The sequence below is a fragment of the Salvelinus alpinus genome, chromosome 26, assembly GCF_045679555.1.
Source record: "Salvelinus alpinus chromosome 26, SLU_Salpinus.1, whole genome shotgun sequence".
Taxonomy (NCBI): Eukaryota; Metazoa; Chordata; class Actinopteri; order Salmoniformes; family Salmonidae; genus Salvelinus; species Salvelinus alpinus.
Window position 1 is genome coordinate 17,776,452 of NC_092111.1, and position 22,449 is coordinate 17,798,900.

The 22,449-nt window shown below is 43.5% G+C and overlaps 1 protein-coding gene across 2 annotated transcripts; it reads left to right on the forward strand.

The window, feature by feature from the left end:
- Positions 1–1,797: 1,797 nt before the first annotated feature.
- Positions 1,798–22,077, forward strand: LOC139554860 (solute carrier family 66 member 2-like). 2 transcript variants are annotated; one of them, XM_071368071.1, is made up of 5 exons: positions 1,798–2,815; positions 3,110–3,243; positions 5,077–5,136; positions 10,813–11,029; positions 18,503–22,077. In XM_071368071.1, exons 1-5 carry the CDS (start codon positions 2,613–2,615, stop codon positions 18,705–18,707), a joined length of 819 nt encoding a protein of 272 aa, XP_071224172.1. In that variant the 5' UTR covers positions 1,798–2,612; the 3' UTR covers positions 18,708–22,077. The 2 variants fall into 2 exon arrangements, with proteins under 2 accessions (XP_071224172.1, XP_071224174.1); XM_071368073.1 differs by lacking the exon at positions 5,077–5,136.
- Positions 22,078–22,449: the final 372 nt, after the last annotated feature.

The window sequence follows — 22,449 nt, forward strand, 5'->3', positions numbered from 1 at the left end:
ACAGCTGCAATTTTGAGATTAGGTCTATTGCTTGAATATCCTATTTGTATGCACCATAAGCTCAACGGCAGCTTTTAGATGCTGTTCTTCAATAGTCATTCTATACAACAGTTGCTAGTAGTAGGGTATGATTAAAATGATATTTTTTAGAAACAATCTTGTCAGAGATGATTTGAAATGTATTGTGAAGTTTCTGCATCGTCGCTTCCATCTGTGGGAGAGACAACACAAACAATCATTTCTTAGATACAAATGTTACCATCGGCGTAAGAAAAACGCTATACAGATAAGAAACTTACCATTTCTGTCAATTCATTTGCGGCTTTTGAGTTGGATTCAGATATCAAAGTCAATGGGATTTGTCTATGAAGTTGTGCGTCCCTGTCCCTGCGTGTCATTCTTGGCAACAATGTTTCAACTGAAACGCACAGGCGGGAGTTAAACATTACTTTGGGAGACCTTTACTAAAGAGTGTGTATGTAGTCTCCATACAATCTATAGAGTGTGTACCTTTTCATAAATCATTAATTAGGCTAACAATCAGATGTTTTTCAACAAAAGACATGTCTAATTCGGAAAATTATACTGAACAAAATTATAAAAGTAACATGTAAAGTGTTGGTCCCATGTTTCATGAGCTGAAATAAAAGATCATAGAAATGTTTCATACGCACACAAATATTATTTCTCTCAAATGTTGGTGCGCAAATGTGTTTACATCCCTGTTAGTGAGCATTTCTCCTTTGCCAAGATAATCCATCCACCTGACAGGTGTGGCATATCAAGAAGCTGATTAAACAGCATGATCATTACACAGGTGCACTTTGTGCTGGGGACAATAAAAGGCCACTCTAAAATGTGCCGTTTTGTCACACAACACAATGCCACAGATGTTTAAGGGAGCTTGGAATTGGCATGCTGACCGCAGAAATGTCCACCAGAGCTGTTGCCAGAGACCACATGTAGCCACGCCAGTCCAGGACCTCCACATCCGGCTTCTTCACCTGCTACTTCACCATGACTGCACCCTTGTTCAGTCCTGTGAAGTCCATAGATTACGGCCTAATGAATTCATTTCAATTGACTGATTTCCTATGAACTGTAACTCAGTAAAACCGTTGAAATTGTTGCATGTTGCATTTGTATTTCTGTTCAGTATAGTTAATGCATTGTGGCCTACTAGGCGTGGTTATACAGCACAGAATGGTTGGTAGTCAAACTGAAACGAAGTTTAAGAGGAACGGACTACAGAACGGTAGGCTCAACTTACTTTTTTGTTTCAGTCTCGTTTTAAACACCAATTCCTTTCTGTTGCTGTCTTTTACCAAGATGTTCCAGCTTTGTGATGAGTGATGACCTTTAGGCATTTCTCTCATGACACCAAGTTAAAACCCTTAGATGCACCTCTCTGTGTTGATCTGATCTCAGGGGATATTTCAGGTCCTTTGGGACTCTCCATGACAGTTTTTTTTTATATAAGAGACCATCCATTTAGAATGTTATTCTCTGACAGATGACAGTCATCCACCATTATGTAAACTCAGCAAAGCTTCTTAATCCGGGCTCACTGCAATCATCCCTTATTCTCATCATGATAATGATGTAAGAAAAGTACAAATAAATAAATATAGGCCAATGTACAACGTCTCAAAATAGGACAAGTACAATAGGCTATACATATACTAAGAAGTGGTCGATGTCCCCTTCCAAATTAATTCTGTCTAGGACCATGAAACCAAACTCAGATCTTGGCAAAACGGAGTGACGATTTTGACGTACAAGGAAGCGCTGTTCGGTTTGTAGGGCGGGGAGAGGCGGTGGACGCAGGTGTTTTAGCACTTTCGGGTCAATTCATGCTCTCTCGATTTTAGCTGGAATGATATTTTCCAGATAAAAGGGATTTGTTTGTAAATAACAGTCATGTGCTGCATGGATTCCTGCTGCCGTCCAGTTAAAACGACAAACCCACCCAGAGCACTGGGGATTTGAGTCGCTTCGACTAGCCTAGGGACAACTAACTGTAAAGGAAATGTCGAGCGTCGACTATTTTAGGTTTCTATACAAATTGCGATCAAGCCAGTAAATTGAAGCTGCTTTCAAATAATATTGCATTCATTTGATTGGTCGACCGACCCGCTGCAAGTTTGAGTTCTCTGGCCGACGATGTGCTCAATTGTAACGTTTAACTTGTTACATTGTGCTATTCTAACCTAATTTACATTAGTATCAGTAGCGCCACGTGAATGTTTATTGATACATGACCAACTCGTCATTTCAACTCTGGATTTCTTCTAAGGTAGACCCTCTGGATTTTACGCTAAACTGTTCAATAGAACATAATTGATGGACATAGTTCTTCCTGCTTTACATCCGGGTTGAAAGAAGGGACTTTTTTTTTTTTTTTTCAATGACATCATTATGTCCCCTTCATTGGTTATTGATCCAGTAGTTGACTGTAAATAAGCATCCAAAGGCACCACTCTATCCACATTCTCTGACTAGGCTACACCACATTTTTGAAAAGCAAGTGCAGTTCACTAGAACTTTGCACAGCCCTTTGGCACTTTCCATGTTTTGCTGTGCCCTGGTAGACTAGATAACAGAGAGAGAACATGGAAGATGAGATGTTAGAGCAGCTCATGTATGTCCTGAACCAACTGGTGACATGGATCACTGCGGGGGCCATGGTGTTTGGTGGAGTGGTACCTTACATCCCCCAGTACAGGGACATCAGACAGACACAGAAAGCAGAGGGATTCTCCACCTATGTCTGCCTCGTCCTACTGGTGGCCAACATTCTACGTATACTGTTCAGGTAAGTTTTGCCACAAGTTTTGTGGTACACTTGTTGCATATTATTACAAATGTGCATTGATGCATGTGAAGGCTGTAGACTAAGTGCATTTTAAAGAACAGACAGACGTCAACTATTTGGCACTTCAGAATTTACAGTGTTTGAAAATGACACTGCCTCTCACTGAATAGTCATATTAGTTTGAATAGCACAGTTCTGGTTTGGTTTCAACAAATGCCTATTGTCTTCAGTGCGGGAACTTTATTACTGCCCTTGAGCCTGACTAGTCCCTCCCTCCCGGTCTTCTCTTTCCAGGTTTGGGCGCTACTTTGAGACACCACTCCTGTGGCAGAGCATCGTCATGATTGCCACCATGTTGATCATGCTCAACCTGTGTACCAACGTCCGCGTGGCCACCGAACTCCAGACTAAGAAACGTTCATTCACAGGTCAGTATCCTCCTCCCTGGCCTGTCCCTACTCACCTCTTTACACGTGTCTTTAACCTCCCGGTTCCTAGCTCCTCTTTGTGACTTTATAATCAGTTTATAACCTCTGTTCGCATCATGGTGTGAACTACTGCTAATGCTTGGTTTTATCACCAACCTGTAGATCAAACATGCCTCTGACATGTAGCTGGGTGTTTATCTCTGTGAGTGTGTTTGCAGTTAGATTTAAGTGGTTTGTTTAAGCAGTAAATCATATTATGTCACATGTTGGCTCTTCATGACATTTTCTATCTGCAATGTTTGAAACCATTTGCCTACTGAACGTGGCATGGTACTGTACACCTCTAGTTCGTCTTTGTAATAGGAATTTCCAGGTGAACGAAAGAGAAGAGCAGTCACAGATAAACTCAATAAAAAATCTATCCAGTTTATTACAAGTTTGCAAAATGGAGAACAATATCCCGCACAGGAGCAGAGAAATATCTAACTGGCCTGTTGGAGACAGGCCCTTAATATCCTAATCAGACAGCGCCACATGTTCTGTAAACACCAGCCCGAGAGGCTTGTCAGGAAACAAAAAGGCATTGATTTGTTAGCTGCTGCAGAATCACAGTGTCACACAATACAGTAATAATCAGTGTGTCCTCGGCCCTTGCACCTTCAGTCTGGTGTCAAATACTATCAACAGAGATATGAAAACAATTCAGAATATTCACACTGATGAAGCAGGGGGCTGTCAATGTTTTGACCCCTAGTTGCACCACACTTTCCCAAACCATCTTCCTGTTCAATGTGTAAATGGATGTTTAAAAAAATAATAATGTATTGCTGTGTGTTTTATGTTGTAAATGTGTCTGCAACTTTGTGTGCTGCTATTTTCGGCCAGGTCTCTCTCGTAAAATAGATTGTTAATCTCAATGAGACTAATCTGGTGAAAAATAAAATTCACCCGCACCTTGCACAAACAGAACACTGGTAGATTCATGTGTATTACAGAAAGGGAAAATATAAAATGCTAAACATTAACTTAACATTCTTCATCTTAAATATTGCCATTACAGTCATAATAACAGGATGTTGATCATTTGTTGTGGAACTAGAGGGGGCTGGCTGCTGTATCTGGCTCATAACGCCCTTCCTCAGCCTGTTGGCTATATACACTCACTGACTGACTGATCTACACCTGTGTTTCTCTGCCAACGCAATATTAGAACATTAAACGCTCAGTGGGCCTCAATCCAGAGTTTGGTAACCAATCAAATTGGCAGGATCAGGGGAGGTGGGTCAGTTGGTTTGAGATCAGTCAAACTTTTAAACGAACGTAGAAGTTTCAACTCTGTCAGACGTACAACAAATGTTGAAGTTTCAACTCTGTCAGACGTAAAACAAACGTAGAGGTTTCAACTCTCAGACGTAAAACAAACGTAGAGGTTTCAACTCTGTCAGACGTAAAACAAACGTAGAGGTTTCAACTCTGTCAGACGTAAAACAAACGTAGAGGTTTCAACTCTGTCAGACGTAAAACAAACGTAGAGGTTTCAACTCTGTCAGACGTAAAACAAACGTAGAGGTTTCAACTCTGTCAGACGTAAAACAAACGTAGAGGTTTCAACTCTGTCAGACGTAAAACAAACGTTGAGGTTTCAACTCTGTTACTTCCTACAGGGAAGTTATGGGGGTCGTCCTTTTGAAATCACTAACCGTATGTCAAGAAGAAACCCCTCCTCAATTGACACTGTGGGTCAGTACTGGTCTGTAGCACAAGGTGAAACCAAGCTCTCTTTAAGCTCTCTTTAGAGAAACCAAGCTCTTTTCTCCCTTTCCTCTTATTTAGTTTTGTCTGTAGTAACAGTCACTAAGGAGGAGGTCAAAGTCCCTAAGAAGTTATTTCTGGGTAGGTGCCATCCGTCTCTCTCTGCCATCCAGTCATTCATCTTCCTTCCTCCCTTAAACTCGCTCTTTCTGTCCTTACTACATGGACTTATGTGGCACTCCCTCTGTTATTGCTCCATTTACAGTGCTAACTGCCACTAACTCATCAGCATCATCCTGCATTAACCTGGCATGCATCCTCCTGCATCACATGTGATCCTTCCTTGTCATATTTGTGATTCATAAAGAACCAATATAGTTGTTATAGTGTTCGCATGGAAGTTCACAATGCATGTTAGCTATAGTCAATAGCTTGAAGTGTGTTGGTGTGTAAAAACGCTTTTTATGCTTCTGATATCAGTTTACTATAGCATGCATGTTTACTATAGCATTGCAGTGATTGTTCATGGAAATTGAATTTTGCTTCAGTTCATTGAGATGTCTGATTGTGATGACTCAGATTCTTACTCAGAACATTAAAATGCATGCATTCTAGACTCCTATATATTGATTAACCATATATATTAAGACTTTGATTGTTGCTCTTTACTTAATGTTATTGACCTTGAGAGACTAACTGCTCGGCTATTTTGTGGCTAGAAAAGTCACGACTTGACTGTTTCTTGGTTTGAAATGAACTATGCTCAGTGTTTTTTGTTGTCGTTGATAGCGTTACAACAACAATTGTATTAAATGCTGCATGTGAAAGCTAATGTGCACTACCCACGGCCTCTCCTCTGTGGTCCTGTCTGGTAAAACAACAATGATGATGACTTGGATTCACACCAGCTTGCTGAAGAGGCACAGACAACTCAGATGGGACAGTGTATGAGACTGTGGTCTTCCTAACTCTGTCCTTGTTATTCTACCTCTATCTTTGCCCTTTGTTTCAACTCCCTCTTGTTACTGTATTGCTCCCTCACTCAGGCAGCTGAGAGGGGCTGAGGACCAGCTGCTATAATGTTGAGAGGACAGAGTCTCTCAACCTTTCAATCGATCAATTGTACCTGTTTCATTGTGCTGAGAACTTTGTTTGTGTGAGTATCGTGTGATGCCCATCATAAATATGGATTTACTAACAGTGGATCTCAATGTTGTGTTTAGTTCTAGTTAACACTGCTGCTTTGTACTTGGGGAGCAGTTGCTATCCTCTATGTGAACAGTAGGTGGAGCTGGGAAATAACTAATGCCTACAGTGCCTGTGAAGATGCAGTAATGCTCTGTGTTGTATATTGGCCAGAGTCCTCACTGACAGTGATGTAATTTACCTTCTCAGAACTGCTATCCATCACGCTATATTGGGTTCACTCGTCTTCTCTCTTTGATTGATTGTGCATTGTAGAATCCAATGATAGTTGCAGAGAAAGCTGCAGACTGTCTGAGATATTCATTTCAGCAATCCAAAATAATTTTTCACCCTTTATTCAGCCTCTGTGTTTGGAGTTGTGTGATTGGGAACTAGGAGTTGACTGGCGGAGTTGCTGCAAACTTCTTACAACTTATCACATTGTTTAAACCCAGCATGTTGTTGTTCTACAGCACAACTCCAGTGGTATGGTAAGCTGGCTTTCTTCTCATCGCAGTAGAAAAAGTTTAATTCTGACTTCAATTTACCTCGTCAAAAGGGGCTCCCGAGTGCGCAGCGGTCTAAGGCACTGCGTCGCAGTCCTAGAGGCGTCACTTCAGACCCTGGTTCGATCCCGGGCTGTATCACAACCGGCCGTGATCGGGAGTCCCATATGGTGGCCCACAATTGGCCCAGCGTTATCCGGATTAGGGGAGGGGTTGGCCTTCCATTGTAAATAAGAATTTGTTCTTAACTGACTTGCCTAGTTAAATAAATAAACACATTTTAAAAGCTGCCGTTTTGTGTGCCACGTGTACGATCATGGTTCTGGACTGTACATGAATCAGTTGGCACTTGGAAGTGGAACCAGAGTACAGTTGGCACGTTTCTTGGCAGTAGAGCTGGAACCAGAGCCAGGCTGTGTTCTCCTTGGCCTCTGCCTGGCTTTGGGCTGCCCAGGGCTGGATCTGGAGCTCAGCCTCTCTGCTTTCCGGGCTCTCTGGATCTCTGTCTTCCAGACTTTCTTCCTCTTCTCTGGTTCCGCCTCTCTCTGCCTCTCTCTTTGCCCCTGCCTCTACCTCCTTGGCCTGTGCGGCCTCTCTCAGCCGTCTTCCTGGCCTCTCGCAGTCTCTCTGGCAATCCATCACCTCTCTCTGCCAACCTTGATTAGCATTGACAGAACTGTTGCTTGTCTGTCTGCTATATACACGTATGGGTCTGTTCATCTATTGGTTAATCCAGGAGGAGATATGAAGGAGAGGCATGTTGTAATCCACTATTGATGAGCGAGGAAAGAGGAATTCCTCGGCCAACAACCCTCTGCCGAACTTCCTAAAGGGTGATTGTCTCGATGTAGTTTGTGAGTAACGGATAGTTCTGAAGTCTCCTTATCTTTGTTGGGGTTTCAGGCTTTGATGAGGTTGGCTACAATTGAGTATTTCAATATCATTTCACCTGCTTTCACCAAAGTTTGTAAATGTGAGTGTCAAACTGAGACCGACGAAACAGGATTCTGACACATTACATGAAGTGTAATGCGGACCCGTTGAACCAGTATATTTCTGTATATTCCTAACATTGTTGTGTGTGTTTTGTGCTTGTATTGAACTGTTTGTACATCACAGTACGAACAGAGAACAGAGCTGGCTTCCCTCTGTGGCTCTCTCTCCAGGCTCCATTATCACGGCAGGTTGTCCAATCAAAAACGATTGTCCCAATCACTCTGGAGAAGTGCATTAAGCTCCCTCCCTGTGAGTTCAAACTAACAGCAAACTCTTTCCTCCCTCCCTGTGTCAGTGGACTGTTTGTTAGTTTGGAACCTGTTCTGGGTTAAATTGGCTGTGAATTTAGGGTAACGACTTCACAAGACAATTATGTCTCTGTCCGCCCCTGTCGTTTGGTACTGTGTGTTTGTGTATCGTGTGTGCCAGCATGCATACTGTACCCTAGATCTCAGCATATCTGTTATTAAAAATCCTCAAGGTAGATATGGTAGTTCTGGTATTATGAAGTTAGTGACTGGTTATGATAGCCATCTCATAAACCAGATTAAGATCCTATCAAGCCGAAGGGAAGGTTGACTTTAAAGAGATTATTCAGGTTAAGAGAGCATGCTGTTTCGTTGTATAAATAAACCTACGGATTACCTACCCAGGTGGAAGTCAAATGTATCAAGCTGCTCAAATGGCGGTCGAGTTTAGATCATCTTTCTCAGCTTTGTTGTAGTGTTCTACAGATCCAGGGATAGACTACATTTTGTTTCACTCTGCTTTAAAATTCTAATTCAAATCACATGCTATTGTTTGTCTTCTATTCTGTTCCCTTTTAGGATGTCTTTGTTGACAGTTGGACCAGCGAATAGGAGCATTGAGCAGTATTTGGCACTACCAGAGATGTGAGGGGAGTTGGTTACTAGGCCTGTGTACTGGTAAAGGGACAGTCAGGGAGGACAGGGCCAGTCAGGGAGGACAGGGCCAGTCAGGGAGGACAGGGCCAGTCAGGGAGGACAGGGCCAGTCAGGGAGGACAGGGGCAGCGAACGGGGCATTGAGAATAGTCTACGTATATAATCTTTTGATGCTTATTAGTCATCAGTCTCTCCTGTATGGTGTGATTCATTGGAACCATTCAGATTCACATCCTACTCTCCTCACACACCTCTCACACAGGCTCTTTTTTTTTTTCTATACCATTTTTTTAGGTAGCTGTTTTCCCTGCATGATTATGGACTATGAATTACTTGATTGACAACGTGATTATGGGAAGTGTAGACCTGGCAGGCTAAACGACACCCTCTAACTAATGTCCTGGGGAGATAAACTACTGCAAAACAATATCTAGCTCTGGCACATGCCTGCCTGCTTACACATTTACCATTGCTCAGTGATCAGAAAGCGTGTGTGTGTTGTGCGTGGGCAGCAGGGGGTACATTTTGACATGAAGCCAGCTCTCTCCCCCACACTGTCCCCGTGGTGAGGACGGCACACACACACACACACACACACACACACACACACAGAGGCACCGTGTCAGAGTAAACAGAGGGATGAAAGAGGAGAGGAGGAGGGGAACGAGAGCACCCCAGGGTAGATGAGTGGCACAGTTGAGTGTCGCACGCTAAGGTACTGCTGTTAACACCTGAAACAATTCTCTTCTACTACTACAATAAGCCATTTCCCTCTAATTTCTCTCACGTTGGGAACCAGGAACTGTGTTTATGGAAGGAACATTTCTATTCTGTGGTGTGTCTGCGGAGGATGGGTTTTAGTACTCTGACAGACAACCCCTTTATGTTATCCCCAATACACTCATCTCTGGGCATACATTTCCTTTAGATCCTATATGAACAGGTCAGACTGCTAGCATGACCCTGATTGGGTGATTTTGAGTTGCAGACGCACACCCTGACTCTCACATGCACACAAATACACCTGTCTGCCATGTGCATTAGTCAGTAATCCCATCTAAATCTCAGAACCGTTTATCATCAGTATTTCAATAAAATGAGTTCAATTGAAATGTCAAACCTAGCAGTTGTTCCACTTTAGAATGCAATCAGTCTCAGTAAGTCAGCAGGACGGGTAATGTAAGGTGTCGTACCTCTTCGTGTGTGTCGTCAGAAGGCAATGTGATTATGGAAAAGGGTAGGAAACCAAATCAACCATGTCATTTTAGACGAAAGGGGGATATCTAGTCACTTGTACAACTGAACGCGTTCACCTGAAATGTGTCTCCCGCATTTAACCCAACCCCTCTGAATCAGAAAGGTGCAAACTGCATGAGTTTGTTCAAATTGCTCACTTTTATTTAGTTTAGGTGTGTTGGAGTCGGAATATCAAGGAGCTTGTCTTTTAGATCGGTGGAATCTCATTTCATCATGGAGGTAGAGGGTTGTAAAAAATCCTATTGAAGATACTGCACAGTGGATTCCCCCCCCCCCCCCCCCCGTTCAGCGACAACTTCATTTCCTCAATGTATTCTTCTCTCTAACGTTGTTTAGAGCACGGTCAGGCTCTGAGAAATATTAAAATACGTTACGTGCAGCTCAGTGTTGACCTCCCAGATATAACGGCAGGGAAGGCGACAATAACGTTTGCCATTTTGACATAACATAATCCTCAGCACTCCAAACAAGGATGCATCCTCATCGCTAACCTTCTTATCCGTTCACTGGTCGTGTTTGCGGTTGTTTTTGGGTACTCGTAGAGGTGAAAGGTTGAGGCAGCACAATGTGTTGTGGTGGTGCCAGTCTCCGAGCTGCGATGTCACTAGATTGTATTGGAGGCCTGCAGTTGTATAATCTTCATGTTGAATTCATGACTTAAACTGAACTTTGTCAGTGTTTTTGTTTTGTTTATTCCCCCGATGAAAAGGGAACAAAGCAAAAACGAACTTAAGGGATCATTTGGTGAGGCAGAAACATTTTAGAGTAAATCATTCAGGGTTTCCCAAATGTATTCCAAATGCATTTTCCATGCAGCTATGTGTCCTTGTCTCACGTCACATGCAATGCTTTCATTATAATCTTCTCAAGCCAGTGTATTATTATGGAGATAAATCGAGCTGAAAGGGTTTATCACTGTTTGTAGTGTCTTACTTGTCTCCTCTCTCCGCATGTGTCTGTCTGCCTCAGACTTTGACTGGAGCCACTTCTGGTCGTGGAGTCGTTTCGTGGACTACATGCAGTGTGTGGTGGCGTTCACCCTGCTGGTGGCCTACATCACCTACCTGCTGCTGGACTCGTCTCTGTTCGTAGAGACCCTGGGCTTCCTGGCTGTCTTCGCTGAGGCCATGCTGGGGACGCCGCAGCTCTACTGTAACTACCAGAACAAGAGTACTGAGGGGATGAGGTGAGGACGGAACACACACTACAGCCGCCATTCAGTTGTCTTCCCTTTCTCTCACTTGATATTCACTGTCTTTCATCCCATCTCTTGCTTCCTTACTCTTCATATCCCAGCTGCTGAGCGTCAGTGGTTAATTTAAGCAATAAGGCCCGAGGATGTGTGGTATATGGCCAATATACCACGGCTAAGGGCTGTTCTTATGCACGATGCAACGCGGGGGGGCCTAGACACAGCCCTTAGCCATGGTATATTGCCCAGATATCACAAACCCCCGAGGTGCCTTATTGCTTAAATAAACTGGTTACCAACGTAATTAGAGCAGTAAAAATAAATGTTTTGTCATACCTATGGTATACGGTCTGATATACCACAGCTTTCAGCCAATCAGCATTCAGGGCTCGAACCACCCAGTTTATACTTCAAACTGGTCTTTTCATTTTAATTTGCAGACCTGTATATAAATTCTCTCTCATTTCTGGAACACTTAAACACTTGGGTATGTCATTCACAGACCCGCCTGGTACTGAATTTAGTTCATTCAGTGAAAGGATTTTCTACTAGAAGTGAAGATATTGTTTGGTTTATATGATTTAAACTGATGACTTTGTTTTGAACAGGAAGCCTCCTTAGATTTGTCTTTAATTGAACAACTTATTGGCTTTTTACTGCCTTATTCCCCCAGGGATTAAATCCTTAGGCAGGATTCACACTGAGACTATTAAATACATTTAAAACATGAACCTTCATTGTTAATGCTCCGTTCTAATGCTGTTATCATCATAATGATTATGGAGATGTTCAGTAATGCAAGCTTTAGTGCCGTTGCTGTCATCATCATTTAGTTTTGTGGATCTGTTCCCCGAGTTCTTATTGTGAGTCATGCAGTAGTGACTAGTCATGACCAACACGCATACACACTCACACATATACCCACATAAATTAAATGGTCTCTGAATGATCACGCGTCAGACTAATATGGGCGAAATAATATATCACTAAAAATGGAAAGATTGAGTAGCTCATTACCATATCGATTATCAAGGACGCATGATAAGAAATATACCTTTTTATAAAATAATCAATGGGTTAAGCCAAACCTCAGAACATGCCATGCCAGTCAGGTCCAGAGATGGTTAATGACAACAGATCTGCATCCCAAATTGCACCCTATTCCCTATATAGTGCACTACTTTTGACCATGGCCCATTAGGGAAAAGGGTGCCATTTGTGACAACTGATGCTAATGATGCTATAAGCATGCTTCTGGTTTTCCATCACCACCTGTCAGAGCCAGGCGCAAGACCCCTCTAGCAGACAGTTACCAAACAGATCATTACTACAACACAAAGAGGAGGGCGACTGGGGGCCATAGGTGACCCAACATGGCTGCTATAATGGTGGATGTTGGCTGGGGGAAGAGATGATAGGGGAGGCTGGTCTACAGGAAGTGAATGCTGATCTGTCTTGTCATGGTTTGATGGGAAATTAAGTTCAAAGTTGATGTAAATATAGTCCTCCATTTCTATAGCTACAGTACAGCTTCAAATCATGTATTTACTTCAAGGCTGTCAAGTCAACCCCATTTCTGCTGTGTGTGTGTGCACACACCTGTGCCTGGCTCTGTGTCTGTGCCTGGCTCTGTGCCTGGCTCTGTGCCTGGCACTGTGTCTGTGTCTGTGCCTGGCTCTGTGCCTGGCTCTGTGCCTGGCACTGTGTCTGTGTCTGTGCCTGGCTCTGTGCCTGGCACTGTGTCTGTGCCTGGCACTGTGTCTGTGTCTGGATCCGTGTCTGTGCCTGTGCCTGGATCTGTGTCCTGTCCCCAGTACAAACAGACTCTGTGAAGAGCAGATCTCAGTGTGACGTTATCTGCTCAGCAGTGGCTCTGCCTGTTTAGTCATGTTCCCTCTCTCTCTCTGCCTGCTCCGACCTGCTCCCCCTCTCTCTCTCTGCCTGCTCTGTCCTGCTCCCTCTCTCTCTCTCTGCCTGCTCTGTCCTGCTCTCTCTCTCTCTCTCTGCCTGCTCTGTCCTGCTCCCTCTCTCTCTCTCTGCCTGCTCTGTCCTGCTCCCTCTCTCTCTCTCTGCCTGCTCTGTCCTGCTCCCTCTCTCTCTCTCTGCCTGCTCTGTCCTGCTCCCTCTCTCTCTCTCTGCCTGCTCTGTCCTGCTCCCTCTCTCTCTCTCTGCCTGCTCTGTCCTGCTCCCTCTCTCTCTCTCTCTCTGCCTGTTCTGTCCTGCTCCCTCTCTCTCTCTCTCTGCCTGTTCTGCTCTGTTAGGTGTCAGTACTTTGTCCGCCCCCTTTCTCTCCCACTGTTTTGTACCTGTTCAGCCAGTTTATGGACTGGGGTTTATGGTAGGCTGTTGCTAGGTTACTTTACCTCTGCACTCCATCCTGTATTTGTTTTAAAGGGATGAATGAGAGTTCTGATTAGCTGAACGACCTCGAGGAGGAAATGTTTGTTCTAAAGCTCCATTGTCAAACTAAGCTCCAAGGTCAAAACAAGCTCCATGGTCAAAGACAATGAATGAATTTGAATTTGAGGCTTAACTACAGGGCTGTGTGAACTGTTTGAAAATGAAACTCTGTTCCACAGTAAATTACGAAACACATAATGATAATCCTGCTGCATGTATCCCCTGTGGCCACTTTAGATGAGAGGTATTATGTTGTGAATATTTCCTGGTGTGGAGATTTAGCGTGGGGCTGGTGTGACCAGTGGTTTTGGAGACGGATGTGTGTAGTGTGTGTGTGGCTGCCCCTCTCAGCCTCTCTGTGTGTAGAAATGATGGCACTTTGTTCTAGGTGTGCTGGCATAACGCCAGTCTCCAGTGGTGTGTGGGTGTGCATGTGTCTGTGTGTAGCAGGGCACCGATGAACCGATGACGTTAATGTCTATGAGTAGAACAGAGTGTGTTTTGGTGTTATGTTGAGAGACTGGTCCAGACTGGGGTGGGGGCGAGCGAGGCGGTGGAGACTAGGGTGGGTGGGAGCGAGGCGGTGGAGACTGGGGTGGGTGGGAGCGAGGCGGTGGAGACTAGGGTGGGTGGGAGCGAGGCGGTGGAGACTAGGGTGGGTGGGAGCGAGGCAATGGAGACTGGGGTGCTGCTGTCTGGGCCCCTGGCCTGAGATAAAGGTTATGAAACATGGAGGGACAGGTTCTGCAGACCTCCTACTGACTGACTGACTGCCCTTATAAGTCCTCTCTGTATAAGCTGTTTCACAAGGACAGATGGCACTCTGAGAGACTTCCTTATTTAGCCTGCCGTCTGACTGTTGTTTGACCATTAAATCAATTCAGTATACAAGTCTCTGTCTGCATTCAACAACACTACATCACGACCTTGTCAGACTAGTCTACGACAACTTGTCTAAGCAGAAACATACCCACCCCCCTCTGCTTTGGAGCTGCTGATTACCTGATGAAATGCAGAGCATCTTTCATCCTCCACCACATCCGATACATACAGGCTTTTTTTACCTTCCAGTCAGTCTTCTGTAAGTGGCTGGGGACTTCTAGAATCATCTCCCAGGCATTTTCTGACTCCGTCCCCGACCTCCCAGCATTCTCTCTGAGTGTGTCCCCCAAATGGCACCCTATTCCCTATGTAGATGGGCTTTGGTCAAAAGTAGTGCACTACATAGGGTGCCATTTGGGACGTAGACATTCAGCAGGAGGACTGATAAAACCCTCAAACCTGCTTTCACATCATTGCACACTGGGCTGGCCCAAACTGTATGTCAGCACTCTGAGAGAAAATAAAGAAATGTTGCTCCTCTTCCCCAGGACTAACAAGTACCTTGGAGGGAGAGGGGGAGGATGGAGGGGGAGAAAGATGCAAGGAGAGGCGGGGAGGGAGTATGAGTAGATGCAGGGCAAGGTTATTTAAAAAGTTTGTTACAACTGAAAGGGCTAAATGGGAGCTAGGTGAAGATGGAGACATGAATAATGTAGAAGATTTGACAGGTACCACTCCTCCTTCTCCCCTCATCCTGTGGGTGCTAGCTATTAGGCAGCCTGCGATGGGGGCTGTGTTTGGGTTGAGGGGTGAACCTGTACACTGTAATGAGCCTGAAGATAATTACCTCCAAACCCTTCTGAATATCTGCTAAGTGGCTTCTGCTAGAGAATAGTCTTCTTACTTTGAAGCCACCATTGTGGCCTCAATGCATCACATCTTCATCAATTCATTTCACTTGTATGGATCATTGAACACGTTACCTCGCCAATAGCATTGATTTAGGGTTAGACAAATTACATTGGGAGAGTGGTACCATATTAGAAGTATTGGCAGTGTAGTCAATACTAGGCTTGGGCGGTATCCAGATTGTCATACCTTCATACCGACCTTGTGCCATACAGGGATATTCGGTAATACTAGCACTGAACACAAGGGGAGCTGTTTTCAAACCCATCTTAAATCCGAAGGTTAGCAATGATTTTGATTTAAAGGATCCCCATTAGCCGACGCCAATGGAGACAGCTAGTCTTACTGGGGTCCGACACATAACAAAAAAGACTCCATTTTACATTCACTACATGTTAATGTTTTTAAATGTATGTGTGCATCTATAAGTTACACATACATGTCAGTACATACACACAACAAGTAGGGCACGTGGGGAAGAGATGTTGTGCCGCGAGGTGTTGCTTTATTTGTTTTTTGAAACCAGGTTTGCTGTTCACTTGCGCTATATAAGATGGAATGGAGCTCCATGCACTCATGGCTCTGTATAATACTGAACGTTTCCTGGAATGCTAACAAGTACATGTAAAATCCCATAGAAAATGCTAACTAAATGCTAACGAGCAGATTGCGAACATTTTATACAGTTTCTGACCTAAACTATACAAGTAACTCAAAAATGCTACTCACGGTTTGCTGCACGCACAAAACAGGAGGGGATCTTCTGCTGTTACCAACCGAATGCTGGATTTTGGAAGAAGCTAACCACTTAGCTAGATTAGAAAACAAAAGCACATTTTTAGACAATATTAATTAATAGTTATAAGATATCTAGCTGGCAAACATGTCGTTGTGAATTCCATACTGCAACTAGGTCACCTGGTGCATTCTGCACAACAGTGAGTCACTCACACGGTCTTCGTGTTCTTCATCATCATCGTCTGGCATCCAGTTTTGCATTACAGCTCCCAACTGAACTATAGTATAAATCCATTATACTTTGGGATACAAAAGGGGGAAAAACAGCTTTCACTATTCTGGGAAGGCTTTCCACTAGATGTTGGAACATTGCTGTGGGGACTTGCTTCCATTCAGCCAGAAGAGCATTAGTGAGGTCGGGCACTGATGTTGAACAATTAGGCCTGGCTTGCAGTCTGCGTTCCAATTCATCCCAAAGGTGTTCGATGGAGTTGAGGTCAGGGCTCCGTGCAGGCCAGTCAAGTTCTTACACTCCGATCTCGACAAACGATTTCTGTATGGATGTCGCTTTGTGCACGGGGGCATTGTCATGCTGAAACAGGAAAGCCTTCCCCAAACTCTTGCCACAGGAAGCACAGAATCGTCTAGAATGTCATTGTATACTGTAGCGGTAAGATTACCCTACACGGTATACCGGCCAAGCCTAGTCAATACTAGACATTAATGTATGGTTATGACCCAATCATTATAACCTCACAGATACAGTATAATATTCATAGGATGTATATTGGATTTATTGTGGATTCATTTATTAGGCCTAGTACTGCATACCATGATGGAATATGGCATCAGTGTATTTGCTTAGGGCAGAAACCCATTCCCTGTAACGCCTAGAAATGTTTTGTCTGAATAATTATTTTTAATTTAAAACGTACACGGCAACCATACAACACCCTACCCAGGTCTTCCCTTGACACCAATTAGATTAGGCTTCCCCCCTCAGCCTCTCCATCTCCCTCACCCTTTAATGAATGGGTTTATATTCAGATTAGCGTTCTATCTGTTGATTTATGAGAACTCCTGTGGTCTACACAGTAATAGAAAGTCCTGACATGTCAGGTTTGGCTCTGGCACTCAGAGCAGAGGTCCCTACTCCAAAATGTCACGACACGACAAAAGGCAGGTTGTATTAAGAAGAGCAGATGAAGGATGCATCTGCTTTCAGAAAGGAGTGTTGTTGTGGTAGTCAGTTATTGTAAACGCTTCTGAAGGCTGAATGCTGTTAGCTAACTGTGTTTGTGCCTCGGTCCTAACCTTGTCAGCGTTTACCTTCCGTCCTCCTCTTCAGAAGCCTGGCGTGACAAACAAAGAGGAGAGGGGGAGGGTGGAAGAGGAGTAGCTGGGGAGACTGTCAGTCTATTGTGCCTCATCCATAATCACCAACACTCTGTCAAGGCTCTGTCAAGGCAACTCTGAGTAGAGCAGAGATCCTGGGAACCCAGCTTGCCATGAAACTTTACATTTACCCATTATAATAAGCAATGCCGTTTTCTTCATCTAAGAAGAAGGGGGTTGTCAAAGCTGTGTTTGCACAGTAGACAACATGCATAGAGAGGCCTCCTGCTGTACCACCCTTCTACTGTAACTGTTAGCGTTTTACTTCCCTATCCGCTCAGTGACACCGAGAGGAGGGACCACATCTCACCCTAAAGTAGGGCTCTCCAACACTGTTCCTGGAGAGCTACCGTCCTGCAGGTTTTCGCTCCAACCCTAATCTAGCGTACGTGATTCTAATATTTAGCTGGTTGATAAACTGAATCAGTTAGTTTACAACGGGTTGGAGCGAAAACCTACAGGAAGGTAGCTCTCCAGGAACAGGGTTGGTGAGCTATGCCCTAAAGGAACACTCTCGTCACAAACTAAAATCCAGAAGAGTTGAGGTGGCAAATGAACTTGAAGGAATTCCAGTTATCTTTCCTTTTTAAAAGTTTGTTTTGGAAATAGTGGGTCAGTATCCCCATCTGAAACTGTTTGGTCTGTTATTGTGTTAATCTTTTCCCATGATTTCCATGATGTCTCTTTCTGTCAGGATTAAGGCAGTGTCCGAATGCCTCTAGTTGCGTTCTAAATAGTACGCTTTTTTGGTATGCGAAAATAGAACGTTTTATAGTGTGACATTTTGAAAATGTAGTATGCTTTACATGCCAGGATGTCATACTCGTTTCGACTTTTCATCTAGTACAAATCACTGCACACTATTAAGGAAGAAAAAACATGTTTTCAGACCCACATGTGTTTGACAACAGCTGATAATCAGTTGATAACTAGATAAGAGGACAGGCTGTAGCAAAACGAACGAATGGCGGGAAACAACACAATTGTGCATTAGGTGACGCATCATCAGTATGGATGAGCATGTTAATTTGTTGTTTACTGCATGCTAAACAGTATGTAATAAATAGTATGTAGTATGATTAGTACACAGTATGTCGTTTTAAGCAAGACACGTTTTGTACACAGCCACTGTCTCTAGCTCTGCCAACATTGAAATTCTGTTTATCACCCCCTCTGTTCTCTCGCCTCCCTCGCTCCCTGCAGTATAAAGATGGTGATGATGTGGACGAGTGGGGACACCTTTAAGACGGGTTACTTCCTGCTGACCGAAGCTCCTGTCCAGTTCTGGACCTGTGGTCTGCTGCAGGTGGGAGTGGACATTACCATTCTCTTCCAGGTGTACTACTACAGCCGCTACCCGCAGAAACCCGTCTCACACAGTGCGTCACACACAACCAAGGCACTCTGACACCCCTAACACACACATCGTTATCAGTCAGTCATGAAGCACACAGTTTCAGTGTAACTTTGCCTGAAGAATTCCTGCTGAATGACACTTATTACGTTTCATTTCAAAACAGATGGGACGTCCAGTTATGTGTATGTGGTGCAGATGGTTATACAAATATATCCCTAAGAATGTATCCCTGTATACGAATATACCTAAGCATACATACAAAATCTACAATGCAATCATGCACAGTGTGTGTATGAATGAACACTCAAGGACATGTGGACCAGCTTTCTTGTCCATAGACCTGCATGAAAAACCTTCAGACTCACAAAGGGCTGGTTACCCAGCCAGTGATAACAATGTACAACCCATCATCAAAATAACTAACAGAAACCTCACTGAATGTACAATGGAATTATACTTTTTGTGGAATTTAAAATCTACATTTAGAATCTACATTTCATTTAGATAGCTATTTCTTGGTCTCAGTGGATTGATGCTGGTCAGTTCTCCACTGGTCTGGTCTGTCTGACTGAGGCCTCTTCTGATCTGGTCTGGTTGGAAGATGACCTGCTGCTGCTTGTTGGAAAATTCACAAGATGAATTCAGATGAAAGCAATTGAAAACTTCATTTTTGGTAAAACTGCTAAGGCTGTAAGGGCCAGGTTCCTGGGAGCCCAACATGTTTCCTATATATATATATAGCCAGCAGTATATATACATGTGTGTGTGTGTATATATATATATAGACATACAATATTTCTGAAAATGTGTTCACAATCAGAATGTGGACAAGATCAAGGATGCATGTTAGCACCAGGTATAAACAAGGCTTCTGAGGACTGTTTGCTGGTCTGTGGACACCTCATCTTTAGTCTCCTCCCCTCCCTGCTCCTTTCAGCCTCAAGCACCTCTAGAAACCTTCCATTTGTTTAAATGGGATCTTTTTAATTTATTAATTTATATTTATTTATTCAGCTCTTAAGTGTTTTCGATGTCTGCTTTGGGTGGGAACAGTGGCTGAATCAGGAATCGGTTAAGGGTGGCCAAATCTTACCCTGCCGAGGGCTGGTGTGGGTGCAGGGTTTTGTTCTAGCCAAGCAGTAAGTGTGTCCAGACTCTACCACTTGGTATGTTTGACCATTAGGTCAGTAGAATCTCTCTGGGTGTAACCAAGACTATATCAGCGCTACAGCTGTTATACTCCCCTCTGGACTGCTGGCTAAAACGTAGTTGGTGGTTGCGTCCAAAATGACATCCTATTCCTTGTTTATTGCTCTACCTTTTGACCAAGTAGTGCAGTGTACAGGGAATAGGGTGCCATTTCAGACGCAGATTGAGTTTCACGCTGGATATTGTATTTATTTTTATTTAACCTTTATTTAACTAGGCAAGTCAATTAAGAACAAATTCTTATTTACAATGACGGCCTACCCCAGCCAAACCCGGATGAGGGACTCCCAATCACGGCCGAATGTGCACAGCCTGAGTGGTAAACTTTCTTTTAATCACTGGTGATTAATATTTGTTTTGTTATCTATCTTTTTATAATCCTGAAATGCCAATATAATCACAAACCTTGTACACTTGCCCTTTTATCAAGCTATTTTTCATGATGATGATGATGGCGGTGCATGTCAAATGGTGACAGTTGTTGTAATTGTATGAAGAAGTTGTGCACCTAGTGACCTCTGATAAAATATATATATTTTTTGTATGGTTATCAAAAATGTATGTTTATCAAACCCTTTTGTGTTCTGAAAAAATGTGCAGTTTTATATTTGATTGTTTATTTTTTACACAGTACATTACCAAAAAAAAATTCTCCATGGAATGGCCAGTTCTTTCTATAGAATTGCCAGTTCTTCATCAATAGACCCATTTACAGTGCAGGCGGAAAGTATTCAGACCCTTTGACTTTTTGTTAAGTTACAGCCTTAGTCTAAAATGTATTACATTGTTTTGTTCCCCTCATCAATCTACACACAATACCCCATAATGACAAAGCAAAAACTGTTTTTTAGAAATTTTACATAAGTATTCAGACCCTTTAGTCAGTACTTTGTTGAAGCACCTTTGGCAGCGATTACAGCCTTGCGTCGTCTTAGGTATGACGCTACAAGCTTGGCACACCTGTATTTGGAGAGTTTCTCCCACTCTTCTTTGCAAATCCTCTCAAGCTTTGTCAAGTCGGAAGGGGAGCGTCGCGATACAGCTATTTTCAGGTCTCTTCAGAGATGTTCGATCAGGGTTCAAGTCCGTGCTTTGGCCACTCAAGGACATTGAGACCGAAGCCACTCCTGCATTGTCTTGGCTGTGTGCTTAGGGTCGTTGTCCTGTTGGAAGGTGAACCTTCGCCCCAGTCTGAGGTCCTGAGCGCTCTTCATCAAGGATCTCTCTGTACTTTGCTCCATTTATCTTTCCTTCAATCCTGACTAGTCTCCCAGTCCCTGCTGCTGAAAAACATCCCCACAGCATGATGCTGCCACCACCATGCTTCACTGTAGGGATGGTGCCAGGTTTCCTCCAGATGTGACGCTTGGCATTCAGGCCAAATAGTTCAATCTTGGTTTCATAAGACCAGAGAATCTTGTTTCTCATGGTCTGAGAGTCCTTTAGGTGCCTTTTGGCAAACACCAAGCGGGCTATCATGTGCCTTTAACTGAGGAGTGGCTTTCGTCTGGCCACTCTACCATAAAGGCCTAATTGGTGGAATGCTGCAGAGATGGTTTTCCTTCTGGAAGGTTCTCCCATATCCACAGAGCTTTGTCAGAGTGACCATCAGGCTTTTGGTCATCTCCCTGACCAAGGCCCTTCTCCCCGATTCCTCAAGAAGCAGCGCAGCTTTGTTGTTGTGTTTCGGGGGAAAGCACGGCTCTCGACCTTCGCCTCTCCCGTATGGGAGTTGCAGCGATGAGACAAGACTGTAACTACTAATTGGATACCACAAAATTGGGGAGAAAAGAGGGTAAAAAGTAAAAAGTTATAATAATAAAAGATTGATCAATGAAAACAGGATGCAACTGAGCTCAATTTTGAGTTTTCATAGCAAATGTTCTGAATACTTATGTAAATAAGCTATTTCTGTTTGTTATTTGCAAACATTTATAAAGCCTGTTATCGCTTTGTCATTATGGGGTATTGTGTGTAGATTGATGAAGAAAAACATTTATTTAATCAATTTTAGAATAAGGCTGTAACGTAACAAAATGGGAAAAAATGGAAGGGGTCTGAATACTTAACGAATGCAATGTAAATCAACCTCACTATGGGTCGTCTTCTACTGTTACTTGTTGTCGTTAGCCAATATGGGGTAATAATGTTAAAAAGCCAATATTCATGACAGCTCTGTGGCGCTGTCATTAAAGACCAATGTAAAAACGTGTATCCTACTATTCTTTGTGTAAATGTATTATGTTGGTGACGTTTGCATGAAGTGTGTATCTGAAATGACACCCTATTCCCTAAATGGTACACTCATTTGTACTAGAGCCCTGGGGAAAAGTAGTGTGCAATACAGGGAATAGGGTACCATTTCTGACGCAGGTCTATTAGCACTGTGCTGATAATACTATTCCATCAACAATGGAGACCTGGTTAGCATCTTCTGTCAGAGGAACTCCTGGCTCACCAACCACGGTCCATGTTTGGGCTCCAGGCATGTGGCCTCCACGGCTATCAACAACATACATGGTAATGCACCTTCGCTGTGTCTTCACAACACTGTGTTGACCACACTATACCAACATTAGTCAAA

Excerpts from the sequence above, each read along its gene's own strand:
- LOC139554860 (XM_071368071.1), top strand. The coding sequence starts at position 2,613 with ATGGAAGATGAGATGTTAGAGCAGCTCATGTATGTCCTGAACCAACTG. Across the intron at positions 3,244-5,076 it reads TAAGAAACGTTCATTCACAG|TTTTGTCTGTAGTAACAGTC; the intron begins GTCAGTATCCTC and ends CCTCTTATTTAG. Across the intron at positions 5,137-10,812 it reads CCCTAAGAAGTTATTTCTGG|ACTTTGACTGGAGCCACTTC; the intron begins GTAGGTGCCATC and ends TGTCTGCCTCAG.